Source organism: Heptranchias perlo, chromosome 1 (assembly GCF_035084215.1).
Source record: "Heptranchias perlo isolate sHepPer1 chromosome 1, sHepPer1.hap1, whole genome shotgun sequence".
Lineage (NCBI taxonomy): Eukaryota > Metazoa > Chordata > Chondrichthyes > Hexanchiformes > Hexanchidae > Heptranchias > Heptranchias perlo.
The window spans coordinates 76,111,930-76,134,154 of record NC_090325.1 but is presented as its reverse complement, the minus strand read 5'-3'; the positions used below and the strand labels follow the sequence as shown (position 1 = coordinate 76,134,154).

General features: G+C 40.8%; 1 protein-coding gene across 8 annotated transcripts in view; it reads right to left on the bottom strand.

The window, feature by feature from the left end:
• Positions 1 to 22,225, bottom strand: part of mtus1b (microtubule associated tumor suppressor 1b) — a 184,524-nt gene that overhangs the window by 118,665 nt on the left and 43,634 nt on the right. For all 8 annotated transcript variants that reach the window (XM_067986903.1, XM_067986894.1, XM_067986926.1 and 5 more), the window contains 2 exons: positions 17,295 to 19,648; positions 10,080 to 10,290 (listed from right to left, as the gene is read on the bottom strand). In XM_067986903.1, the coding sequence (XP_067843004.1) occupies positions 10,080 to 10,290; positions 17,295 to 19,454 (2,371 nt within the window). In that variant the 5' untranslated portion in view covers positions 19,455 to 19,648. The remainder of the gene's footprint in view (positions 1 to 10,079; positions 10,291 to 17,294; positions 19,649 to 22,225) is intronic.

Genomic DNA, 22,225 nt, shown 5'->3' with positions numbered 1-22,225 from the left:
TCTTCTTCCACAGATGCTGCCTCAGAGCATTTCCAGCATTTTCTGTTTCACTGCAAGTTTATTCATGTCTTCTTACATTTGGATGCATTCTTCCTTCGCATTAACTACACCCCCCAATTTTGTTTTGTCCAATGTACTTCTGATTCCAGAGTCCAAGTAGTTGATGTAAATTGTAATGGCCCCAGCACCGATCCCTGTGGAACACCACTGCCCACCTTTTTCCAGTCTGAATAGCTATACTTCGCTGCTACTCTTCATTTATTGTTTGGTAGCCATCTTGCTATCCATTCTGCTACCTGTCCCGACTCCACATGCCCTGACCTTAGACAGGAGTCTAAAATGTGGTACCTTATCGAAGGACTTCTGAAAATCCAAATATATTACCCCTACTACATTACCCTGGTCTACTCTTACTTCTAAATATTCAATAAGGTTGGTCAAGCTTGGGGACTTTCCCCATCTCTGAAATCTATGCTGACTATTCTTTTATATTTGTTTTCTAGATTTTTTCTATTACATCCCTCCCTGTCTTACTAGTTTGGCCAATACCTGATCAAAAACAATGCAGATAAACAGTTCCTCAGTCAATTTAGTAATAGGAACAGGAAAAGGTTATCTATCCCCTCTCGCCTGTTGAGCCATATCAGGGCTGATGCATAGCTCTGCACACCTTTTATCTGTATCCTTTGACACCCTTAAGTAACAAAGATCTATAGATCTTGAAAATTTCATTTGACTCCAGCACTTTTTCCCCAGCAGTGGTGGTGGGGGTAAGAAAAAGCAAGTGTTCCACATGTCCAAAAAACTTCCTGATTTCACTCCTAAATGGCCTAGCTCTAATTTTATTAAGCCCTCTTCTGCATTGTTACAAAGAAAAAAAATCATTTTTCTATCTAATCCTTTTTCATTTTTAACCACCTCGATTAGATCACCCCTCAACACTCAGGAAGCCTAATTTTATGTAATCTGCCCTCAATTTAACACTAATCCCAGATATTCTGATAACTCTGCACTGTACCCCCTCCAAAGCAAATATATCCTTCCCGTAGTGTAGTGCCCAGAACTGAACGCAGTATCCCTGATGGGGTCTCATCAATGCTCGGCACAACTGAAGCATAACCTTCACTTTATATTCTAGCCCCCTTGAGACAAAGGCCAAAAGTTCCATTAGTTTTTGTGATTACTTTTTGTACTTATACCCTAACTTTTAGAAATGTGTGTATGGATACCCAAATCCCTTTACTCCTCCACAGTACCTGATCTCTCTCCATTTAGAAAATACTCTGTCTTGCTTAGATTCAAACTGGACTACCTTACACTGAATTGCATCTGCACATTCACATCTACAATTATCATCCAAGGACCTTTTTAAACTACATTAAAAGGCACTATATAAATGCAAGTTGTTGATATATATGGTGCAAAGCTGAAGCCCTAGTACAGATCCCTGGGGACCACTTGTGACATCCCACCAGGGAACATTACCTTTATTCCTATCTTCAATCAATTGTCAACCAATGTCACTCCTAATTCCATGCGCTTTCATTTTTGCAAATAATCTTGAGCGCAACTTTATGAAATGCCTTCTGAAAGTCCATATAGACAACATTCATAAGCACTCCTCTATCGATCATTACTGCCTTAAACAAATTCAACTAGGTCAGTCAAGCATGATCTACCCATCACAAATCCATGCTAACACTGATCAGCTCACACATGTCAAAGTGCTCAGTCACTGTCCCATGATAGCTTCCAGTAACTTCCCCACAGCTGATACTAAACTGACTGGTTTCTGTGCAATTTTCCAATTCAGAAAAGCACAATTCCTGAATGTGTTTTGGAAAAAGATCTGTAATTTCTTCACCTATTTGTTTTAAATGCCCTGAGGTAAAAACCACCAGGTCCTGGAGAATTGTTTAAGTCCCATTAATTTCTCCATTACCATTTTATTTTCACTTCAGTTAAATCCACTAAGTTATACCCTCCACTTATTTTTAGGCTCCCTTGTACTGCATTTTGTCCTCTTCCTCTACTTTGTATCCATTTTCAAAGTGACCATGTAACAATTCTGCCATTTCCTTATTGTCTATAATAGTCTCACCTGCAGCTATCCTTAATGGGCCCACATTCTCCTTTACTGCACATCACAAATTTAATAGTCATAGGTCCATCCATGATGCACACCAGATGTAAATCCATCTGCTTACTCAATTGTAGCTACAAAGGTCAACCAAATCCCAGGTAGCTACACAAAAATTAGTACAATATATCAGAAAGCTCAGTCACTTGTATTCACATAAATGGATGCAGAAAACAGGTTCAACTCAAAAGTACACATTTCTATACACTGGAAATTTGGCTTTTTGCCCAGTTTTGTTTAGAACTCTACTCTGCTAAACTTGATCAGCAGAAATACAAAGTGCATCTACAAGGTTGTATTTTTCTTATCCCTGCACAACCCTCATCTATTCCCATTGCTCAAAGGTCAGCCAAGCCTCAAGCTCAGTGAAATGGAACCCATTGATGTTTCCACAACAGGCACAGAAGTATATTAACAGTTCATGGCTATAAAAGTTCGTGTCCCAAACTCTTCTCCCTAAATAAATCATCTGCCCTAGCCAAGCATCCAAAAGCATTTTGAATGCCCGTCTGTTCCCACTACCTTGAGTCGCAGAAAATTTCAAACAAACATCACCTTTAAGGGGAAAAAGGCAATTATTCTAAACCTCTTGAAACAGTTTATTTCCTTTGGTCCTATGAATATCTGGGCCTACCCTACATAATTTAATATCCTATAATTGAATGAGATAATGCACTTACTTCCCCATTAACCACCTCTAGATAGAGTTTGAGCTTCTTTCCTTACAGCTCATCCCTTCACACTTTGTATCATTTTTGTTTGTTTATCTTCTCAACTGTAACACATCCATACCCTTTTTTGGAACATCTGACCATTTAGGACTTCAACCCAAAATTACAGCCCCAAAGGAACTCTCATACCAAGACATTCATTGAACCCTGATTAGTGGGTGCCAGTGACATTTGGAGTACTGAAAACCATTAACCCTCTCCACTGGACAAGATCAGCACAATACTCCAACCTAATTATTTACATGTTACGTATTGTGGCCACAGGCTGACTGCAGGCAAATTTGGAAGCAGCTTCTAGATTCCTAAGAGCAAGAAATGACTCCTGTATTAAAATTTTGCTAACAGAAAGGTTGGGCAGGGGCTGACTGTCTGCCTAATGCCTTTATTCAGGCCTCACCTTGTAGGAGTTTGTCTTGATGAATTGTTCAAGAAATCTACACTGACTGGCTGATTTTGACTAGCAATACCAGCAGCAGTATTTTTTAAATACATGCTCCATTACTAGTGTGAAACCAGCTCTTTGGGTGGTGTAACACCTGTCAGTATCTAATCTGATTGGGTAAATGAGGTCAAGAGTTACAAATCTCAAATGTTCAAACACCCAAATTTGCAAAAAAATGTGTGCTTTCAAATAAATCAAGCAAGCATCCTTCATTTCAGGCATTGGGTAAAGCAATCTTTTTTGGAGTCAGATCTTTCAGCTTGTTTGAGGACATTTAAGGCAGTTTAAAATACATCAAGTGTCTGCAGTTGCAGGCTTCAATTTTTCACTTCATTAGGCATTCCTCAGATAGCCTCCAGATTGAAGTTCCATTTAAGTCTTTCAAATCACAGGAAGCTCCTGAGCGTAAACTGGCAAGCCAGGTGGATCACACTTCTGCAGCATCCTGAAGTGCCAGGATGAGAACAGCTTAAAATTTCACAAAGCATGTTGAACCAACCAGGTGGTGAGAACAGGTTATCTGGCCAAGTTTAGAGGATTGGGCAGTGAAGGTGGTAATCCATTTTTGAAAGCTGCACAAGCGATATGCCAGGAAACGGTTGGCCCTACATTTTTTGCATGATACCAGAGATAAAATTTGAATGACATGGACGGATCAGATGGTCACCACACATTTGTGAACCTGAATTTTTGAACTGGGAGTGGGGGGGGGGGAAATAGAAAATTATGTAGACATCCAAAATACATTGGAACAAGTGAGACATTAGAAATCCTGCAAGAAAATTTTAAAAAGGTGCCGGTATAAAAAAAGTGTGGCAACAAGGCAAGCAACTAAAAGGTTGCGATAAATCGTTCTGAACATCTTGAAGAACAGTTTTGTAGGGCATGCAGAAAAGGCAAGGGAGTAGGAAATGGATAGATCTTTGAGCCAACACTAGCATTAAGGGGGAAATACATATGGATGTTGAGTGACCTGCAAAGTGCTTAAATATGAAACAGGAGACAGTTAAGTGGCTGACGTGCTATGAACATTACACAAAAGGAAGCAAGAAATTAAGGCATTCACAAGACTTATTGCATGGGTGAATAGTTGAGGCCCAGGAACATGGAAGAAAAAAAAGTGGATACTAAGAGTTGACCACCCCATCGAGTTTTCCATTGAAGCACATCACAGGTACTTGAAATCAAATGATGTTTCCCTGTGTATCTGTAATTTCTTCCAGCTCTGACAAAGGGTCTATACCTAAAATATGAACTTCTGTTCTCTTCACAGATTGACTGACCTGCTGTGTTTATACAACATTCTGATTTTAGGCATCTGCAGTTTTTTTGCTTTATGTTAGCACATAAATAAGTAAAAGATAATTAAACAAAACGTTACGGGGGAAAAGCAGGAAAAATTGTACGAATTAAGTCTCAGTCCAAGAGCCTAAATTTAGTACAGGCAAAAAAGGGCCTGAATGGCCTCCTGTGGTAAAATGTTGTTTTCTAATTTATGAAACATGCAAGTGGCTGTGAAGATTTATTTTTCCAAGGTAGGGCAAGAGAAAGGAAGCTTCTTGCTAAACTGTTCTCAGACAGGAGTATGCATATGCGGATCTCCATTCCATTGATTGAAAAAGAGCCTTGGAACTTGCTTTTACCAAATCTGAGAAATTCCTCCCGTCTCCAGAATGGTCAAAGGAATTGACGCCACACTTGCTCTGTGGTATCAGTCACTCCCATAAGCAGAATCTATACATGCTGGAGTTGACTCACTGCCTAATATCCAAATTGTACAACAGGTTTACCCAAGGAATGCAAAAAACATTTATATTTCTCTCCACAGAAGTTGCCTGAGCTGCTGAGTGTTTCCAGCATATTCTGTTTTTATTTCAGATTTCTAGCACGTACAGTATCTTTCTTTTGGGATACAAAAAAAATCCCCCCCTTGACAGAAACTGGAGATCTCATCTTTCGGACATACCCTCATGTGCTTCTTAACCTTTTTAAAGGCTGCAGAAAACACTAAGACAATGCTGGATATGAATTGGTGGCTGCTTTATTTCATACAGCCAGTGAACATACACAGCAGTTATGACTGGCTCACAATCCAAATTGGTACACTGTCTTCACTTAATACAAAATGAAGATGACATCCCCACAGCTCAATAGACAAACAAATTAACTTCTAACTACTCCCCTGCATCCTAACAGTTTTTATTTGGACCTGACTGACCAAAGCCTACCCTAGCAACAGCTACTTAAAAAAATTAAACTGTACCTGTTAGTTGTGATCCCAGGAAGCAGATTCTCAGAATACCCTGGCAACTACCCCTGTTAGGCTCAAATGAATTAAATCTCAACCAAAATACAAGAGGCATTGAAATGTCCATTACATTATAAGCATGTTAAGCATGTTATTTAGACACCCCATCTGAATCAGAATTTACATTTCCCAGCTCTGCTGACCTGTGATCTTAACCCCTTCAGAGTTTAGTTCAACTTAAGAGCAGCACCTTGAGCATATTATGTAAGATCAGCAAAGTCAGGAATCACAAAATTTAATACAAGTTTTAAAAGTAAGGAACACAACCTAACAATTGGTCGATTAACACAATTCCATTCTAGTTCAGAAAGATACAAAAAAACAGGGTAGGAGTAAAATTGATCAGTCCAAAATGATCAAGGTCCACTGAATGCAGTGTGTAACCACCAGTTTCCCTACCCCATTGCATGAGTAATTTATATTACAAGAAAACTATGTATGGACAGATTGGGAGCCCTTTTGATGTGTACCCTAAGATCAATTCTATTTTGTAATGAGGATTTAAACATGCAACCTAATTTCTAGTTTCTCCCCACCCTCCCAACCAATGGTTCTTGGAATGTGGGCAACACTGGCAAACAAGTATTTATTGCCCATTCCCGGTTGCCAAGGGCATCAAGAGTCAACCATGTAGTGTGGGACTGGAGTCACATGTGGACGAGACCTGCTAATGGCAGGTTGCCTTCCCTGAGGGCAATAATTGAACTAGTTGGGTTGTGTGCGTTGTGGTGGTGGACAGTAATTAGCAGCTTTTATGGTCCTCAATTTCACAACTTCCAAAGTGGGATTTGAACTCAACTTCAGGGTTATTAGCCCAATACCATAGCCAGTAGGCTACCAAACCAATTTTTGAAAGTGATAGACTCCAAAAGAACACATCATCCTATACTCTACCACTTAACAATGTAGACATCTTAAATTTCTCATCCTAAAAGATTTCTCCATATTCAAGATTTTCTTCCAACATGCTTAATTTCACTTCATGTCACAGCTCAATTCTGTGCATTGCACCCATGCAGCTTTTTTGTTGGTTTTCGGATAATGCATTGCCACATTCATTCAATCATTTGTTGGCAAGGAGCTAGGCCTTCTTCTGAACCACTGCAACCTTTTGTGCTGATGGGTGCACCGTGATATTCCTGGTACTCCCTATCTACAAGTATTAACCCAGTGACTATGAAGAAATAAGGTATGTCCAAGTAATTGGGTATAGTGGTTATATTACTGGACTAGTAATTCAGAGGCCGAGATGAATAATCCAAAGAATCGGAGTTCAAATCCCATCATGGCAGTTTTGAGAATTTTATGTCAATTTTTCTTTTAAAATCAGTGAATAAAAAGCTGTTATGAGGAAAAAGTGACTGACGCTGTCAGATTGAACTAGTTTTGTTTTTTTTAAAATGACACTGATCTCCTTTAAGGAAAGAAATCTGCTGTCCTGACTGGGTTTGGCTTAACTAACTACAGCCCTGCCCCACATCAACATTGGTGACTTAAGTGTGCTTGGAAGAGGGCAGGCAGGTGGACACACGCAATTAGTATATGACTGCAGGGCAGGTGTTCATACAACATAGCTATTTTTGTCCCTCTGTGGTATGGATCGCAGGGCAAGAAATGCTGTCAACGAGTTGCTGCAATGCCTCTTAAATAATGCAGCTGAAGTGCACCAGTAGTGGAGGGGATGCATATTGAATCCCAGGGAAAGGATGCTGACCAAGCAGACTGTTCTCACCTAGATGGTGTCATGCATCGAGTGCTGTTGCAGCTGCACCCATACAAGTGAATAATCCTGACTGGAGTCTTCTAGATGGAGAAGTTTTGAGGGGTGAGCCACTCGTCAGAACCAGCCTCTGCCCTGCTGTTGTAGTTATGGTGTTGATAATAACTAGCTAGTTCAGTTAAGCTTCTGGTCAATGGAAAACTACAAATTATGCTTTCAACATAATTTCTAGTTTTCCAGTTTTAGTCAGCTCCAAAAAAAGGAACTGATCTCCATTACTCCTTACCCATGGCCAATGCGTCCTCTAGTGCTTTGTGCTCACAAAAGGGAAGGCTAACCACCAATATAGCTCGGTCCAACCTAAAAAAGCACCCAGTCAGTTCATAAGTTTGGTTTTGTAACCAAAGTAAAATAGGTTACTGAACATAGGAGCATAAAGCTGGGTTTTTATTTTAAAAGATTTTAGCAACATTAATAAATATACTTCAAAACACCTTGGCATTTATTAGGGGGAATTTTTCAGCCTCAGTCGGAGCTAAAAAAAAATCTAAAAACGACTGGCCCACAAAGTACAGCATTCCTACAAAATCCCAGCAAGTATGTCAATACAGTGACAGCAGTACCATGGAGTCACAAGGCACAGACTTTCTCCAAAATGAAGTCACAATTTAAGTGCGCATACCTCACAGCTCTGGTAACTCGCGCTGCAGTCTCAACAAGGAATTTCATTTGGTTTCAATTACCAAGTAGACAAGAACTTCTTTGTTAAACAATTCTAGGACAGAAACCAAAAATACCTTGAAGAATAGCTTTGCTTAAGTTACTGCAGTATCTTGTTCAAAAAAGGTAGAAGTATACTTGCATAAATCAAACATAATTACTAGAGAAGGCCTAATTCATGTGTTGGTGTCAATTAGACAGGTTTCAATCACCAGAGCCAATTTCTGAAAGATTTTAATAATTATTTCTTCAAACACCAAAAAAATACATATTGAAGAAAAACAGCACACTTGGCAATAGTTCAGGCATTTAGATAACTTCATAATGCAGCAACTTGGGAGACAAGGCAAAAAAAATAAAATGCTCACAAAACATCCGTAAAAATGCTTTAGTAACACAAAAAACATTAATGCTGGAAATCAAAAATAAACAGAAAATGCTAGAAACAGAGCAGCTCAGACAGCATCCCCAACATTCCACAGATGCTGCCTGACTTACTGAGAGTTTGCAGCATTTTCTGTGTTTAGCAAAAGCAGTGCACCGTTGAGTTGTCACGGCTGAGTGATGTTAAATATGAAGTTAAATGGTAAATGTTTGCAATGAAACAGTATGGCAAGCATATCCATGTTGCATACCAGATATTAAAAAATGCACATCTCATGGATCCCTCCAGATTTGAGATTTCAATAATCAAGTTGCTTAATACTTATTTTGAAAAAGACATCAGATGCATTAATGCAAGTGCATGTAAAATAGCAATGACTAGGATTTGAGAATTGATTTTTGGTAACCATTGTATTTCTTGTGGCCTTTCAAATAAACAAATATCTTCCAAAAAATGTTGCATAGAAAGTGGACAATTTCCTATAAATGAACAGGAAAAAACTTATTTTAGGCTTCAGAAATTGCTATACAGAATATTTATAGAATGCATTTTTTGATCAAATCCTAAGAAAACAATGTTGTTTGAATCTTGTTACCATTATACTGCCAGTGAGCACATCAACACCAACAATTGTTTGTAGCAAATCAGATGGCTTCCTATTGTTATTGTAACTGCTGTTCTGTTCCTTAGCCATCAATTCCATTCCTCTCCCAGGCCAGCAAGACTGAACCTTGGCATCCTATCAGACGGAAGAGAGTTTTCGGAGCGGATACGTGATCACCAAGGCCGCCTACTTCCACCTCCGTAACATTGCCCGTCTCTGTCCCTGACTCAACTCATCTGCTGAAACCCTCATCCATGCCTTTGTTACTTCTCGACTTGATTATTCCAATGCTTTCCTGGTCAGCTTCCCATCTTCCACCCTTCATAAACTGGAGCTCATCCAAAACTCTGCTGCCCTTATCCTAACTCACACCAAATCCTGTTCACCCATCACCCTTGTGCTTGCTGACCTACAATGGCTCAGTCTTAATCTCTCATGCGGCTCGGTGTCAAATTTTGTTTAATAACGCTCCAGTAAGTGCCTGGTGACGTTTTCCTACATTAAAGGCGCTACATAAATGCAATTTGTTATTGTCCTTTCCTGTGCCACAGCTGTAGTATAAGTGGAGAGACTCTCAAAACCACCTTTGCAGCATTTACCTTTCACTTAACTGTACTTGCTTTGAACAAAATAAAAGCTACTCCACCTTATTCAAAGTTGTAAAGAATGTGTTAGTATTGGTGGAGAGGATGCAACTGTATTAGTGTAGAGGATTCAAGACTTCTGCAAGGTACAGGAGCAGATTGTTTTAGAAGGATGCCTGCTACAGGTTGAAAGCTTTATCTGCAGTTCCCATTTGGCTTACTTCCAGTCAAGTAGTGACAGAATCCTAGAAAGCACTGTTTTTAACCGATGTTCTGAGACATTACCTTAAAGATTCACATAATTTAACTAAGAATGTTACACAGCGCCATGCCAGTAATGTTCGCATCATTAGTTTAAGCAATAGTACAGCATTACACTCATTTTAAGTTTAATGAATTTAATAAAGTTTATATTAGCATACAAAAAGTCGGTATAGATCCTTACCAGGGATCAAAGGCTGTTTATTTGGACACTGCATAATGCCAGTGCGGCCATCTTTGTTCGCACTTCCCAATCGCGATTTAGACACGGAAGGTGGCACTCTTACTTTTGCAGATGGAGACTGTATAGTCAGGCTCCTAGTATTGCCGAGAGGTGGCCTTCGTCCAACTTGAACTTCACTGATGCTGTGTGCTGAGGCTTCAGTTAAAGGAGTCTGCATAAAAGAGAGATTTTTGGGGAAAAAGACAAACACATTCTCTGCAAAAAGAGAATCCTAGTTTTCTCCTACTACAAGCCATTTAAGATTTTGTTTCATTATATATTTATTGAATTTTGCTGTGAAACTATGCTTTAAGAAATTGGCAACATTCCCAATTTCCTTCCCTTATACGTAAACACCCACTGACTAAGGATTCTGTTTTGCTTGAAGCACATCCAGCATTCCCCTACAAGTCATAATAACCATATGTAACTTTCTACATTGTGTGTAAGCCATACACTGGACGAGGGTAATGCACTCATTTCTACATTATGCAAATGGAAATTGTATTTTTGAAAAGTAAAACCTGTGTGCCTAGCAGAAAAATAAAAATTATTGGTGTTTAGCAAGTACAACTGATAATTGAATGCTAAAACTAATATCAGAATAAGTAACCTACTGCTCAACACATCTTAAAACTATGCTAAGGCACAGTGCGCCACTGAACCATACTAGAGTCAATCCTTCGCTTGCACCAAGTTAGCTAATTTCCACAAGTGTAACAGTTTTTAAAAATTAAAAAATGGGCAGGGAGAGAAAAATAAGTGCTACAGCTGACTTCAGCATTCATGGACCAGAGAATGGGGGAAGAGGAAAAGTAAGAAAGAAGGGTAAGAGTTTGTTTCTATCCCAATCCAGTGGCCGGTTATGAAAATGTATACGCATGCTGACACTGACATGCTTCATAGAGAAACTGACTGTTTAATGAAACAATCAGGATAGGATCGGAGACAGCCAAAAAAATTGGAAAATCCAATTCATGGTGAACCCCCAAAATTGAAATGACCCATAACATGGATAACAGTCAGTGTACTGGAGGATCTTAAGTCCAAGGGATGACTTTTTGATATATGGGAGTAATTGAGAAGTGAGTTTAAGGCCTTGCTCTCCATTCAATGCACAATGATTTGTTTTAATCAATGTGTAAAAATTTGAGATGTACTTATCGCGATTGATTCTAAAATATTAGCGTCGTCCTTGACGCCAACCCGGGGGGGGGGGGGGGGGGGGGGAGAAAGACGCAGATGAGAGCGCTGATGGCAATGGGACTATTTATTTTGATTTAACTTTCTAGTAGGAACAGATCACTAGCAGTTTAATTATCTCTAATACGGACAGATCCTGCAAAGAGACCTTGGGAAGCTTGTAATTGTGAGCATGGGTATTTGGACAGAACAGTATCTTGTAGATTATTTGTCTTTTAATATCACAGGGATATAGGAAATCTGAATTTTATGATGGTTGGGTGTCTAAAGTTGAAGGCGGTTGTATTGATACATAGCGGCTGTATGTAAAGGCCACATCTGTCAAAAGGAATATGGACTAAGAAGAAAATATAAACACCCACATGGGAGTGTTAGTAGGCCTTTGACAATTCATGTATTTCTGTAACAGGTCTTCAGCTTAAGGATTTGATTGATAGATCAATCATGGTGTAAAATTGAAGACATTGACATGGGCTATGAAAGGAAGATTAGGTAATACTAAAACATAACAGGATTGGGAAAAACTATTATAGAATGCTCAGAATTCATTGAAGCCTGATTAACCTACAACTTCACTGTTAACGTGTGAATTCTCCAATAAACTCAAGGTTTTGCTGGAAGTGCTGCTGTTATTTGTATGTTTAACTGTCAATAATTATATGCTTAATAAATCTGTGCATGTCTATGTGTAATGCTGTGAACCCTATTATGAGTAACTTATAAGAACATCCATCCTCCAACACCAATAGCTCCACTGTCTTGCATCAATGCCCCACCTGATACCAAGTTCTGACACTTGTACAACAAAACTAGTGCAGTTCAGTCTTAACTGTCACAACATTGCTGTGCACTCAAGTGGTGAAATGCACATGAAATCCCTCAGGCCAAGAATTCTTAAGTATCAGAAGCAGGTGGAAGAAACTAAGTTAATGGGCCAAGCGTTCTTTTAATTTAATCATCACGTGCCTGAATTTTGATAAGGTTGACTCAACTGACCCACCCATTTGTAAGTTTCCAAATCATGAGTTCATTAGCCAGCGTGGAAATGACAAGTAGCATTTACTGTCAGACAGTTGGAGTTTGCTAATCTCAAGCACATAATTTACTGGCAGTCCACAAAGTCAACAAAAAAGCAGCTAGATTTTTTTTGGTCACAGTGGGAAAAAAAAGCCACAATTTTCATTAGCCCAAAGCCAATATTGATAATCTGGTAAGAAGCCAAATTTTGGAAGATTGTATTGCAAAGCCTCACAAATTTTAGCATAAAAGGCACATACTGAACCTTTGCATTGATAGTCAAATGGACTTGGCAATAAGCTTCACGTGATCAGAGCATTCAGCAAGATGTCGTCGTCTAAATAGATTGTCTGCCAGTTGAATTAGTGAATGGAGAATCAGAGGCTTTGCTATTAGCTCCAAAACATAGCGTCCTACAACTTTTAGTAAATACTTGGTCTTGTCTAAATAGAAACAGAAATTTATAGCACAGAAGATGGCATTTGGACTGTGTCTCTGCTAACCTTTATCAAAACAACCCAAATTCCATGTTCTTTTCATTGCCCTGCATCTTTCTCTACTTGAAACATTATCCAATTTTCCCTCAAAAGTAATGGTCTCTACTTCAGACTGTCATAGCATTCCATTCTCTAACCCAAGTGTAAAGAAATGCAGTTTTGACAAAAAAGGTCATCAGATTATGAATTCTAAGGGTTTGTTCACAGTTGAAATTAGACCAAATGGTTTGTTATCTGGTTTATCTTTATCCCTACTTTAATAAAAAGGGTGTGAGCACCTACTCTACAGCCCCATGGCACAATTTGCTTAAAGCATGATACGGCCAGAGCTCAAGGGATATGGGGAAAAAGCAGGAACAGGGTACTGAGTTAGACGGCCAGCCATGATCACTTTGAATGGCGGAGCAGGCCCGAAGGGCCTACTCTTACTACTATTTTCTATGTAAGCTCCAACTTCTTTCAATAGTCAAGGGTGCATGCCATCAGGGCCCAGTGACTTGCCAGGTTTCAACTTTTTTCTAAAAGAAATTGCTTTTCCAAAGTTAGCTCTGACGAGGGTCAGCAGTGGTATATGGAACCAATCAATCTGTATGGATTCTACTAACAATCTAAAACATATGATAGAGCACTGTTCTAGAAACCTTCAATGCTACCCACCCACTCTCTCCTTCCTTCGAAAAGTTCCCAGTCCTGTCCAAATCAGTTATAGCTCTGTCATTCCCTTTAGTTATTAATGCTTCAGACATACAAAAAAATTGCAGTCAGGATTCAGTGGTAACTTTGATCCATATTCTTTCTAGTACTCATTTAATTGCAATATTTCTTGCCCTTTCCACAACGGTTCATTTGTCACTACCTCGTGGCATCTTTCTAACCCCTTCTGATATTTTCTCACTACTGAAGTTAAAATTTCTGCCTCTATTCCAGCAGCTTCATTAATACTGCACTTCTCTCTAACCCCAAACCTGGACTTTCCCCATGCCCTGCCATATTATTTGAAATCTTCCCCTTCTGCTCCACTATCAAGTGTTAGACAGTAACCATTGTGTAGGATTTAAGCTGGGGGAGAGTGGCATTAAAACCACACTACCAAGATTAGATCCATTCCTTAAATTTAACATAAGGAATCTTACAACACCAGGTTATAGTCCAACAGTTTTATTTGAAAATCACAAGCTTTCAGAGGCTTTCTCCTTCGTCAGGTGAGTGTGGGATTCCATGAAAGGTACCGCATATATAGTCAGAACAATGCCTGGTGATTACAGATAATCTTTCCAACTGCCCGTTGTCAAGGCAATCAAAGGAGTCGAATAGTGTTCAGACAGACAGGACTACTGAATATACAAAACAGTCGTCAGGACAGACAGACATCCGAAAAGGAAGAGAAAGAGAGAGAATGACCCGTTGAATTAAAAACATAACTTTTTTCCGCTGGTGGGGTTACGTGTAGCGTGACATGAACCCAAGATCCCGGTTGAGGCCGTCCTCATGGGTGCGGAACTTGGCTATCAATTTCTGCTCGACGATTTTGCGTTGTCGTGTGTCTCGAAGGCCGCCTTGGAGAACACTTACGCGAAGATTGGAGGCTGAATGTCCTTGACTGCTGAAGTGTTCCCCGACTGGGAGGGAACCCTCCTGTCTGGCGATTGTTGCGCGGTGTCCGTTCATCTGTTGTCGCAGTGCCTGCATGGTCTCGCCAATGTACCATGCTCCGGGGCATCCTTTCCTGCAACGTCTGAGGTAGACAACGTTGGCCGAGTCACAGGAGTATGAACCATGTACCTGGTGGGTGGTGTCCTCTCGTGTGATGGTGGTATCGGTGTCGATGATCTGGCATGTTTTGGAGGTTGCCGTGGCAGGGTTTGTGGTGTCATGGACGCTGTTCTCCTGAGCGCTGGGTAATTTGCTGCGAACGATGGTCTGTTTGAAGGAGAGTAGTGGGGGTGTGGGGATGGCCATAGCGAGGCGCTCGTAGTCATCGATGACATGTTGAAGGCTGCGGAGAACATGGCGCAGTTTCTCCGCTCCGGGGCAGTACTGGACGACAAAGGGTACTCTGTTGGTTGCGTCCCGTGTTAGTCTTGAGGATTTCTATACGATTTTTCGCTGTGGCCCATCGGAACTGTCGATCAACGAGTCGAGCGTCATATCCCGTTCTTACGAGGGCGTCTTTCAGCGTCTGTAGGTGTCCATCGCGTTCCTCCTTGTCTGAGCAGACCCTGTGTATTCGCAGGGCCTGTCCATAGGGCATGGCCTCTTTGACATGGTTAGGGTAGAAGCTGGAAAATTGTGAGGTTGTCCGTGGGCTTGCGGTAGAGCGAGGTGCCCGTCTTTGATGGAGATTCGTGCGTCCAAGAAAGAAACCGATTGAGGAGTAGTCCATGGTGAGTTTGATGGTGGGATGGAACTTGTTGATGTTGTCGTGTAGTCTCTTCAGTGATTCTTCGCCGTGGGTCCATAGGAACAAAATGTCGATGTATCTGGTGTATAGCGTTGGTTGGAGGTCCTGTGCAGTGAAGAAGTCCTGCTCGAACTTGTGCATGAAAATGTTGGCGTATTGGGGTGCGAATTTGGTCCCCATGGCTGTCCCGTGTGTTTGGGTAAAGAACTGGTTATCGAAGGTGAAGACATTGTGATCCAGGATGAAGCGGATGAGTTGTAGGATGGCGTCCGGAGATTGGCTGTTGTTGGTGTAGAGTACTGATGCTGTTGCAGCGATGCAGTCATCGTGGGGGAGACTGGTGTAGAATGCCGAGACGTCCATCGTGGTGAGAAGTGTTCCTGGTTCAACTGGTCCGTGGGTGCTGAGTTTTTGTAGGAAGTCTGTAGTGTCCCGACAGAAGCTGGGGGTTCCCTGTATGATGGGTTTCAGGATGCCCTCGACGTATCCAGAGAGGTTCTCACACAGGGTTCCGTTGCCTGATACAATAGGACGTCCGGGTGTGTTGGCTTAGTGTATCTTTGGGAGGCAGTAGAAGTCTCCCACACGGGGAGTACGTGGGATGAGAGCACGTAGGATGCTTTGAAGGTCTGGATGGAAGGTCTGGATCAGTTTGTTGAGCTGGTGTGTGTGTTCTTTGGTCAGATCTGTGGGTAACAGTCTGTAGTGTTCCTGGTTGTCCAGTTGTCGGTATGCTTCTTTGCAATAGTCCGTTCTGTTCCGTTTGACAATGGCTCCTCCTTTGTCCGCTGGTTTGATGACGATGTTGCGGTTGGTCTTGAGCGTTGATGGCGTTGCGTTGTGCTCGGGTGACATTCTGGACTGTCTTCTGAGTGCGGCTGATGAATCTGGCGTTGACGCATCTCCTGACAGCTTGAGCATACATGTCAAGCTTAGGGCAGCAACCCTCCGGAGGAGTCCAATTTGACTTTCTTCTTCGGTTGCTGTACAGTGGATCCCTGTCTGCTGTTCCGGATCATTGATGGTCTCATTGGGTTCGCTGCTGAAATCTTGGGATTTGTGGAAGAATTCCCGGAGTCTCATTCTCCTGATGAATTCCTCTGTGTCCGCCGCAAGACCGATGGGGTCCATTTTGGTGGTGGGGCAGAAATTGAGCCCTCGGCTGAGAACTTCGATTTCGTCTGGTTGAAGGGTGTGGTCGGACAAATTGACGATAGACTTCCCTGTGGTTGCAACCGTGGTACCGAGGGAGGCTTGGTTGATGATGGTGGTGATGGAGTTTCTCAAGCTTCCTGCTCTTGGTTTTCATGTAGGCAGCGTAGTTCCGTTGCCTCGGGTAAGCGTTCTCCAAGGCAGCCTTCGAGACACACGACAACGCAAAATCGTCGAGCAGAAATTGATAGCCAAGTTCCGCACCCATGAAGACGGCCTCAAATGGGATCTTGGGTTCACGTCACGCTACACGTAACCCCACCAGCGGGAAAAAAAGTTATATGTTTTTAATACAACTGGTCATTCTCTTTCTTTCGGATGTCTGTCTGTCCTGACTGTTTTGTATATTTAGTAGTCCTGTATGTAATGTCTCTCTGTCTGAACACTATTTGACTCCTTTGATTGCCTTGACAACGGGCAGTTGGAAAGATTATCTGTAATCACTAGGCATTGTTCTGACTATATATGCGGTACCTTTCATGGAATCCCACTTGACGAAGGAGAAAGCCTCCGAAAGCTTGTGATTTTCAAATAAAATTGTTGGACTATAACCTGGTGTTGTAAGATTCCTTACATTTGTCCACCCCAGTCCATCACAGGCATCTCATCATAAATTTAACATGTTTGTGATTAACCCAAAAAAATGAACATTGTCCTGCTTAAATGCTCACCCTGATCAACCCAAATTATACCAAACCCTTTAAAAAGGATGTAAGGCGCAGATTTGACTCAACATAATAGGAATGCAAAGAAATTTGACCTAATCAGCGAGATGGTTTCCTTCAACAGCAAGTAAAAACAAGGAGCTGTACATTTCAAGTTGCATACGGATTAGTTAACACTTACTTCTTCAGTGGTGTAAACCTTCTTCAAAGCAGCAGCAGTAGCAGAAACTGGATTAAAACTGATCCAGTGGTCATCTAATGCACCTGCCAAGCTTTTACATCGGGCCCTTGGTTTTTCAACAACTGGAATAATCTGCTTTGATGGTTTGGTTCTCTCTGTCCCATCATAGTGAAAGGTTTTATTAAGTTCACGTGTAGTAGCTTCCACAGAAGAAAGAGGTGATTTGGAGCAGTGCAACGAGCCACATACTAGACTTTCTGCTCCATTTGCAAAGGCTGGTGTTGTCTGTGGCCTGGTTTGGGGGCTGTTATTGCAACTGAATTTTGAGATTTTGTTTTCTGCCAGAGCAGAAGCAGATTGCTTGTTTGTAGGGAAAGGTTTCCTAAATACAACCTTCTGGAATTTCAAGATTGCTGACTTCGGTTTCAATGCCGATTTTGAAAGTGGTTCCTTTTTCACGTGTTTTGGTGCAGGAGATGGAGAGCATGGAGACTGGCTAGATGAGATGGAACTGATGGACCTTGGAAAGGATTTGGATGAACCCTCTGCTGAAAGAGCCAGATTGCTTTTTGGTGAAGACATCTGCTGAGCTCTGGATACAACTTTTGGTTTGACATTGTTAAAATTGGGTTTAGGATAACATTTGATCTCCACTTTAGTCAATTTTGCTTTCATATTAGTGTTGCATTTTATTTTGAAACATGGTTTCTCGACAGGGTCCCTTGTATTTGACTGCAGCACCAAGTTAGTTGGAGACTCTTCCACCACAGGTGTGGAACAGCTCTCACAATCAGGTAAGTGGGTTAGATTTTGAAATGGTGAGCTGAACACCATTTTTTTGGACTCTGGCAAAGGAGTTGACGTTTGAGAATGTTCATGAATTGTTGGACTAGAAACCAAAAAGGTTTCATTCACATTCCCTTGGATAGGTGTTCCTGCTTGGGGTACAAGTTCCTGTGCCTCAGTCATCCAGTTCATAATTTCAGATCCAGGTTTTAAATCATTATCTACTTCCCTTATCACTATAAATGTGGCATTCATTGAATTTTTGTAATCTTCAGCTACAGCCATTCCTATATTAGGTCTTTCAATATCAATTTCTTCATAGCACTGTTCATTTATAATTGGTAACTCTCTTACCGTTTCTTTGGGTTGATATGGCACACATTCATAAACATCAGCAGAAGTGGTTACACTGTGACTTACTCTCTCCCTGAAGTTGTGATTTGGAACCCCTACTGCACACTCTTTAGAATTAAAGTTGGTTGCCACTGGTAGTTGATATGTCATCTTTGTATCATTCATCAGTTCACTCTCACCTGGGGATTCAAAAGCTTCTGATGACAGATCAGTCAATACAATTGGATCATTTGAACTATTAGAAAATTCAGATGATTCAAGAACAGGCACACGAGATTCATGCTCAGTACTGCTTACATTGCTGCCCTTCATTTCCAACTCAGATTCAGAAAGTAATATTGAGTATTCCAGGCTTCTTTCCATATTGGTTGTAATTCTTATAACCTTGTCATTAGGATGGTCAGTTATACCCAGCTTCAAGCTGTTACCTGGAACATGATGTTCCAATACCTTCTGCTGAAGATGTGCTTCATTTTTAACAGAAATATTCAACTTGTGTTCAACATCTGTTGCATCATACTCACTTAAGGCTTCAATACAAGGCAACTGACTTTTGACGGTGTGGTTTTGTTTGTGTTCCAGCATACACTGCCCAGGATCTGTGACAGAACTCTTTGAGTTCCAACTCAAATTTGCTGTCATGTATTGGTCATCTGAAGAGCTACTTAGTGAATCAGTGACAACAGATGCTGCATGTTCACAAAGATAGTCTTTAGCCATTTCCAATTCAGGTCCACATATACCCTGGAGCCGACAAGATGCTTGGTCTGATGTGGTTTTCCTGACATCAACACCAATATTAAATGGAAACATCTGCACATCTGGGCTCATACAGTTTCCATTACTCAATGGTGTTGTAGCATTGATTGTTTCAGGAGATATTCCTATACTGCAGGGGACTTCATTGCCATTTGGGTCATCAATCAAAACAGGTAGATGAAAGCTGGTTTTTATCTCATTGTCTGAAGATTCCATCCCATTGGAGTGGTTGGCTTGAAAGCTCATTTTACAGATTTCCATTTAAATAAAACCCTTCAAAAGCATAGATCTTGGACAAGAAGCAATGCACCTACCACTTTCAAGGGACATAGAAAATTGAATTTGAATCCCAAGTCAGAATAATAAAATGATATGAATTTTTCCAAAATAGCAATTCTTGCTTCTTTACTTGCTTGACGAATCAAGATTTGAATGTGACTTTTTTTTTCCTAGAACTGAAGAGGAAAACAAGGTTAGGTTAATTGCATCTCTAATTTTTATATAAAAAAATGTATTCTTGTTGGATTGGCTGATTTTGCAATTATGGAGGTGGTCCATCTGATGGGACAAAGCCACTCAGCAACATTCATAGCTGGAATAGTACCAAAATTTGTGGAAATCTTTCAGTACATACTTCAAATTTACCAAAAAAAAGTTTGGATCTTGCCAAAGAAACTTCACTGCAAAAGCAAGGAAAGACAACTTTCGTAACCAAAGCTTGAATTAAAAACCTTAATCAAACCACTGCTGAAGCACAGCATGGGTCTCATCTCTTTGGGAATGTGCTTAAAACTAGAATCCTACTATGGACAAGGTATTGTGCACCAGTTACTCCCTTATTTTGTTACCAGTCTGTTTATGTAGTGTCTTAAAAAATCACAACTAGCTTATTCTCTTACACTTGGGGACAGAACAGCTGACCTGGACAGCTTATGCTGCCACATATTAATCTATATACTATTCCTACTGATCTAAAAATCAAGTCACTACAGCTTTTCCCCCACAAACAGTACTAAATTAGCAGTTACATCTTAAAAGTTGGCATGTCCACTGTCTGAGCATTGGTGGCTACAAGTAGACTTATTGCGAATGAAACCAAATTCCTCACCACTCAAAACAGCCAAATGATCCTCCCCTTGCATAATACTGTCTTCTCCATTGACCTTGCAAAAAACCAAGTTTTATAGAGAAGACAATACTATGCACCACAAAATCCTCCAAAGATTCTCCCAAAAGCAATGGGATGGGGGAGGGAGGAAAGAGAAACACACTGTTCATACTTCATTAATACAGATTGTAACAAGTCAGCCATTGAGCTTCAATTTGGAACTCTCAAGTAAAGAGCCAAAGAGAAACGATCCTTTGTGTGAAGAAATGTATGCTGTCAGTTTATATGCAGCATTAATGCACATCCACATTCAGCAATCCTCACTTGTTGGCAAGGTTCAGCTATTCAAGTCCTACCCTCCATCAATAGGTCTTACCACATCCCTTCCCACTTATAAAAGTATCCTGTAAAGTTATTCTTCTGCATCATGCTTTTGATCACTTCCAATTCTTTGTTTAAGTTTGTTCTCAAATATGAAACCTCAGGATATATTACATTAAAAAGACACTGACTGTATAAGTCGTTATCCATCAAGGAGAACTAAGGGTGAGGTGGCTTCAGAATACATTATCAAAATTTGGAACAAAAACCCCCTGTAGCAAATTCTTTGATCCAATAACTAAACATGTAGGTCCCAATACTTCGGGATACAGTTAAGTGATTTATTAGTGACCAAGGCTGGATAATCAAAGCTGGAAGGATCAATAGGTGGATCAATATGGGGTGGGATTCTTGCCACTTGACTTCAAATCATCCTTGACGTTTAAGTCGTGGATAAAGGGGAACCAGTGGATGTAGTATATTTGGATTTTCAAAAAGGCATTCGATAAGGTGCCACACAAAAAGGTTGTTATGCAAGATAAGGGTTGGGAGTAATCTATTAGCATGGATAGAGGATTGGTTAATGGACAGAAAAAACAGTAGGGATAAAACAGGTTAGCCGGCTGTAACTAGTGGAGTGCCATAAGGATCAATGCTTGGGCCTCAGCTATTTACAATCTATATTAATGATTTAGATGAAGGGACTGGGTGTAATGTATCCAAGTTTGCTGATGATACAAAAAGTTAGGTGGGAAAGTAAGCTGTGAGGAGGACAGTCCACAAAGGGACAGAAGGTTAGGTGAGTGGGCAAGATGGCAGCAGATGGAGTATAATGTGGGTTATTCACTGATAGGAAGACTAGAAAAACAGAATATTCTTTAAATGGTGAGAAACCATTAAATGTTGGTATAGAGAGATCTGAGTGCCCTCATACAAGAAACACAGTTAGCTTGCAGGTACAGCAAGCAATTAGGAAGGCAAATGGTATGATGGCCTTTATTGCAAGGGGGTTGGAGTACAAGAGTAAGGAAGTCTTACTACAATTATACAGGGCGATGGAGAGACTCCATCTGGAATACTGTGTACAGTTTTGTTCTCCTTACCCAAGAATATACTTGCCTTAGAGGTGGTGCAATGGAAGATTACGAGATTAATTCCTGGGATGAGAGGGTTGTCCAACGAGGAAAAGACTGAGTAGAATGGGCCTATATTCTCTGGGGTTAAGAATGAAGTGATCCCATTGAAACATACAAGATTCGGAGAGGACTTGACAGGGTAGATGCTGAGAGCTTGTTTCCCCTGGCTGGAGAGTCTAGAACTAGGAAGCATAATCTCAGGATAAAGGGGTCATTCAAGATTGAGATGAGGAGGAATTTCCTCATTGGAGAGTTGTGAATCTTTGGAATTCTCTACCCGAGGGATGTGAATGCTGAGTCGTTGAATATTTTCAAGGCTGAGAGATAGATTTTTAGACATTAAGGGAGTCGAGGGCTATGGGGATCAGGCCAGAAAGTGAAATTGAGGTCGAAGATCAGCCATGATCTTATTGAGTGGCAGAGCAGACTAGAGGGGCTGAATGGCCTACTCCTGCTCCTATTTATGT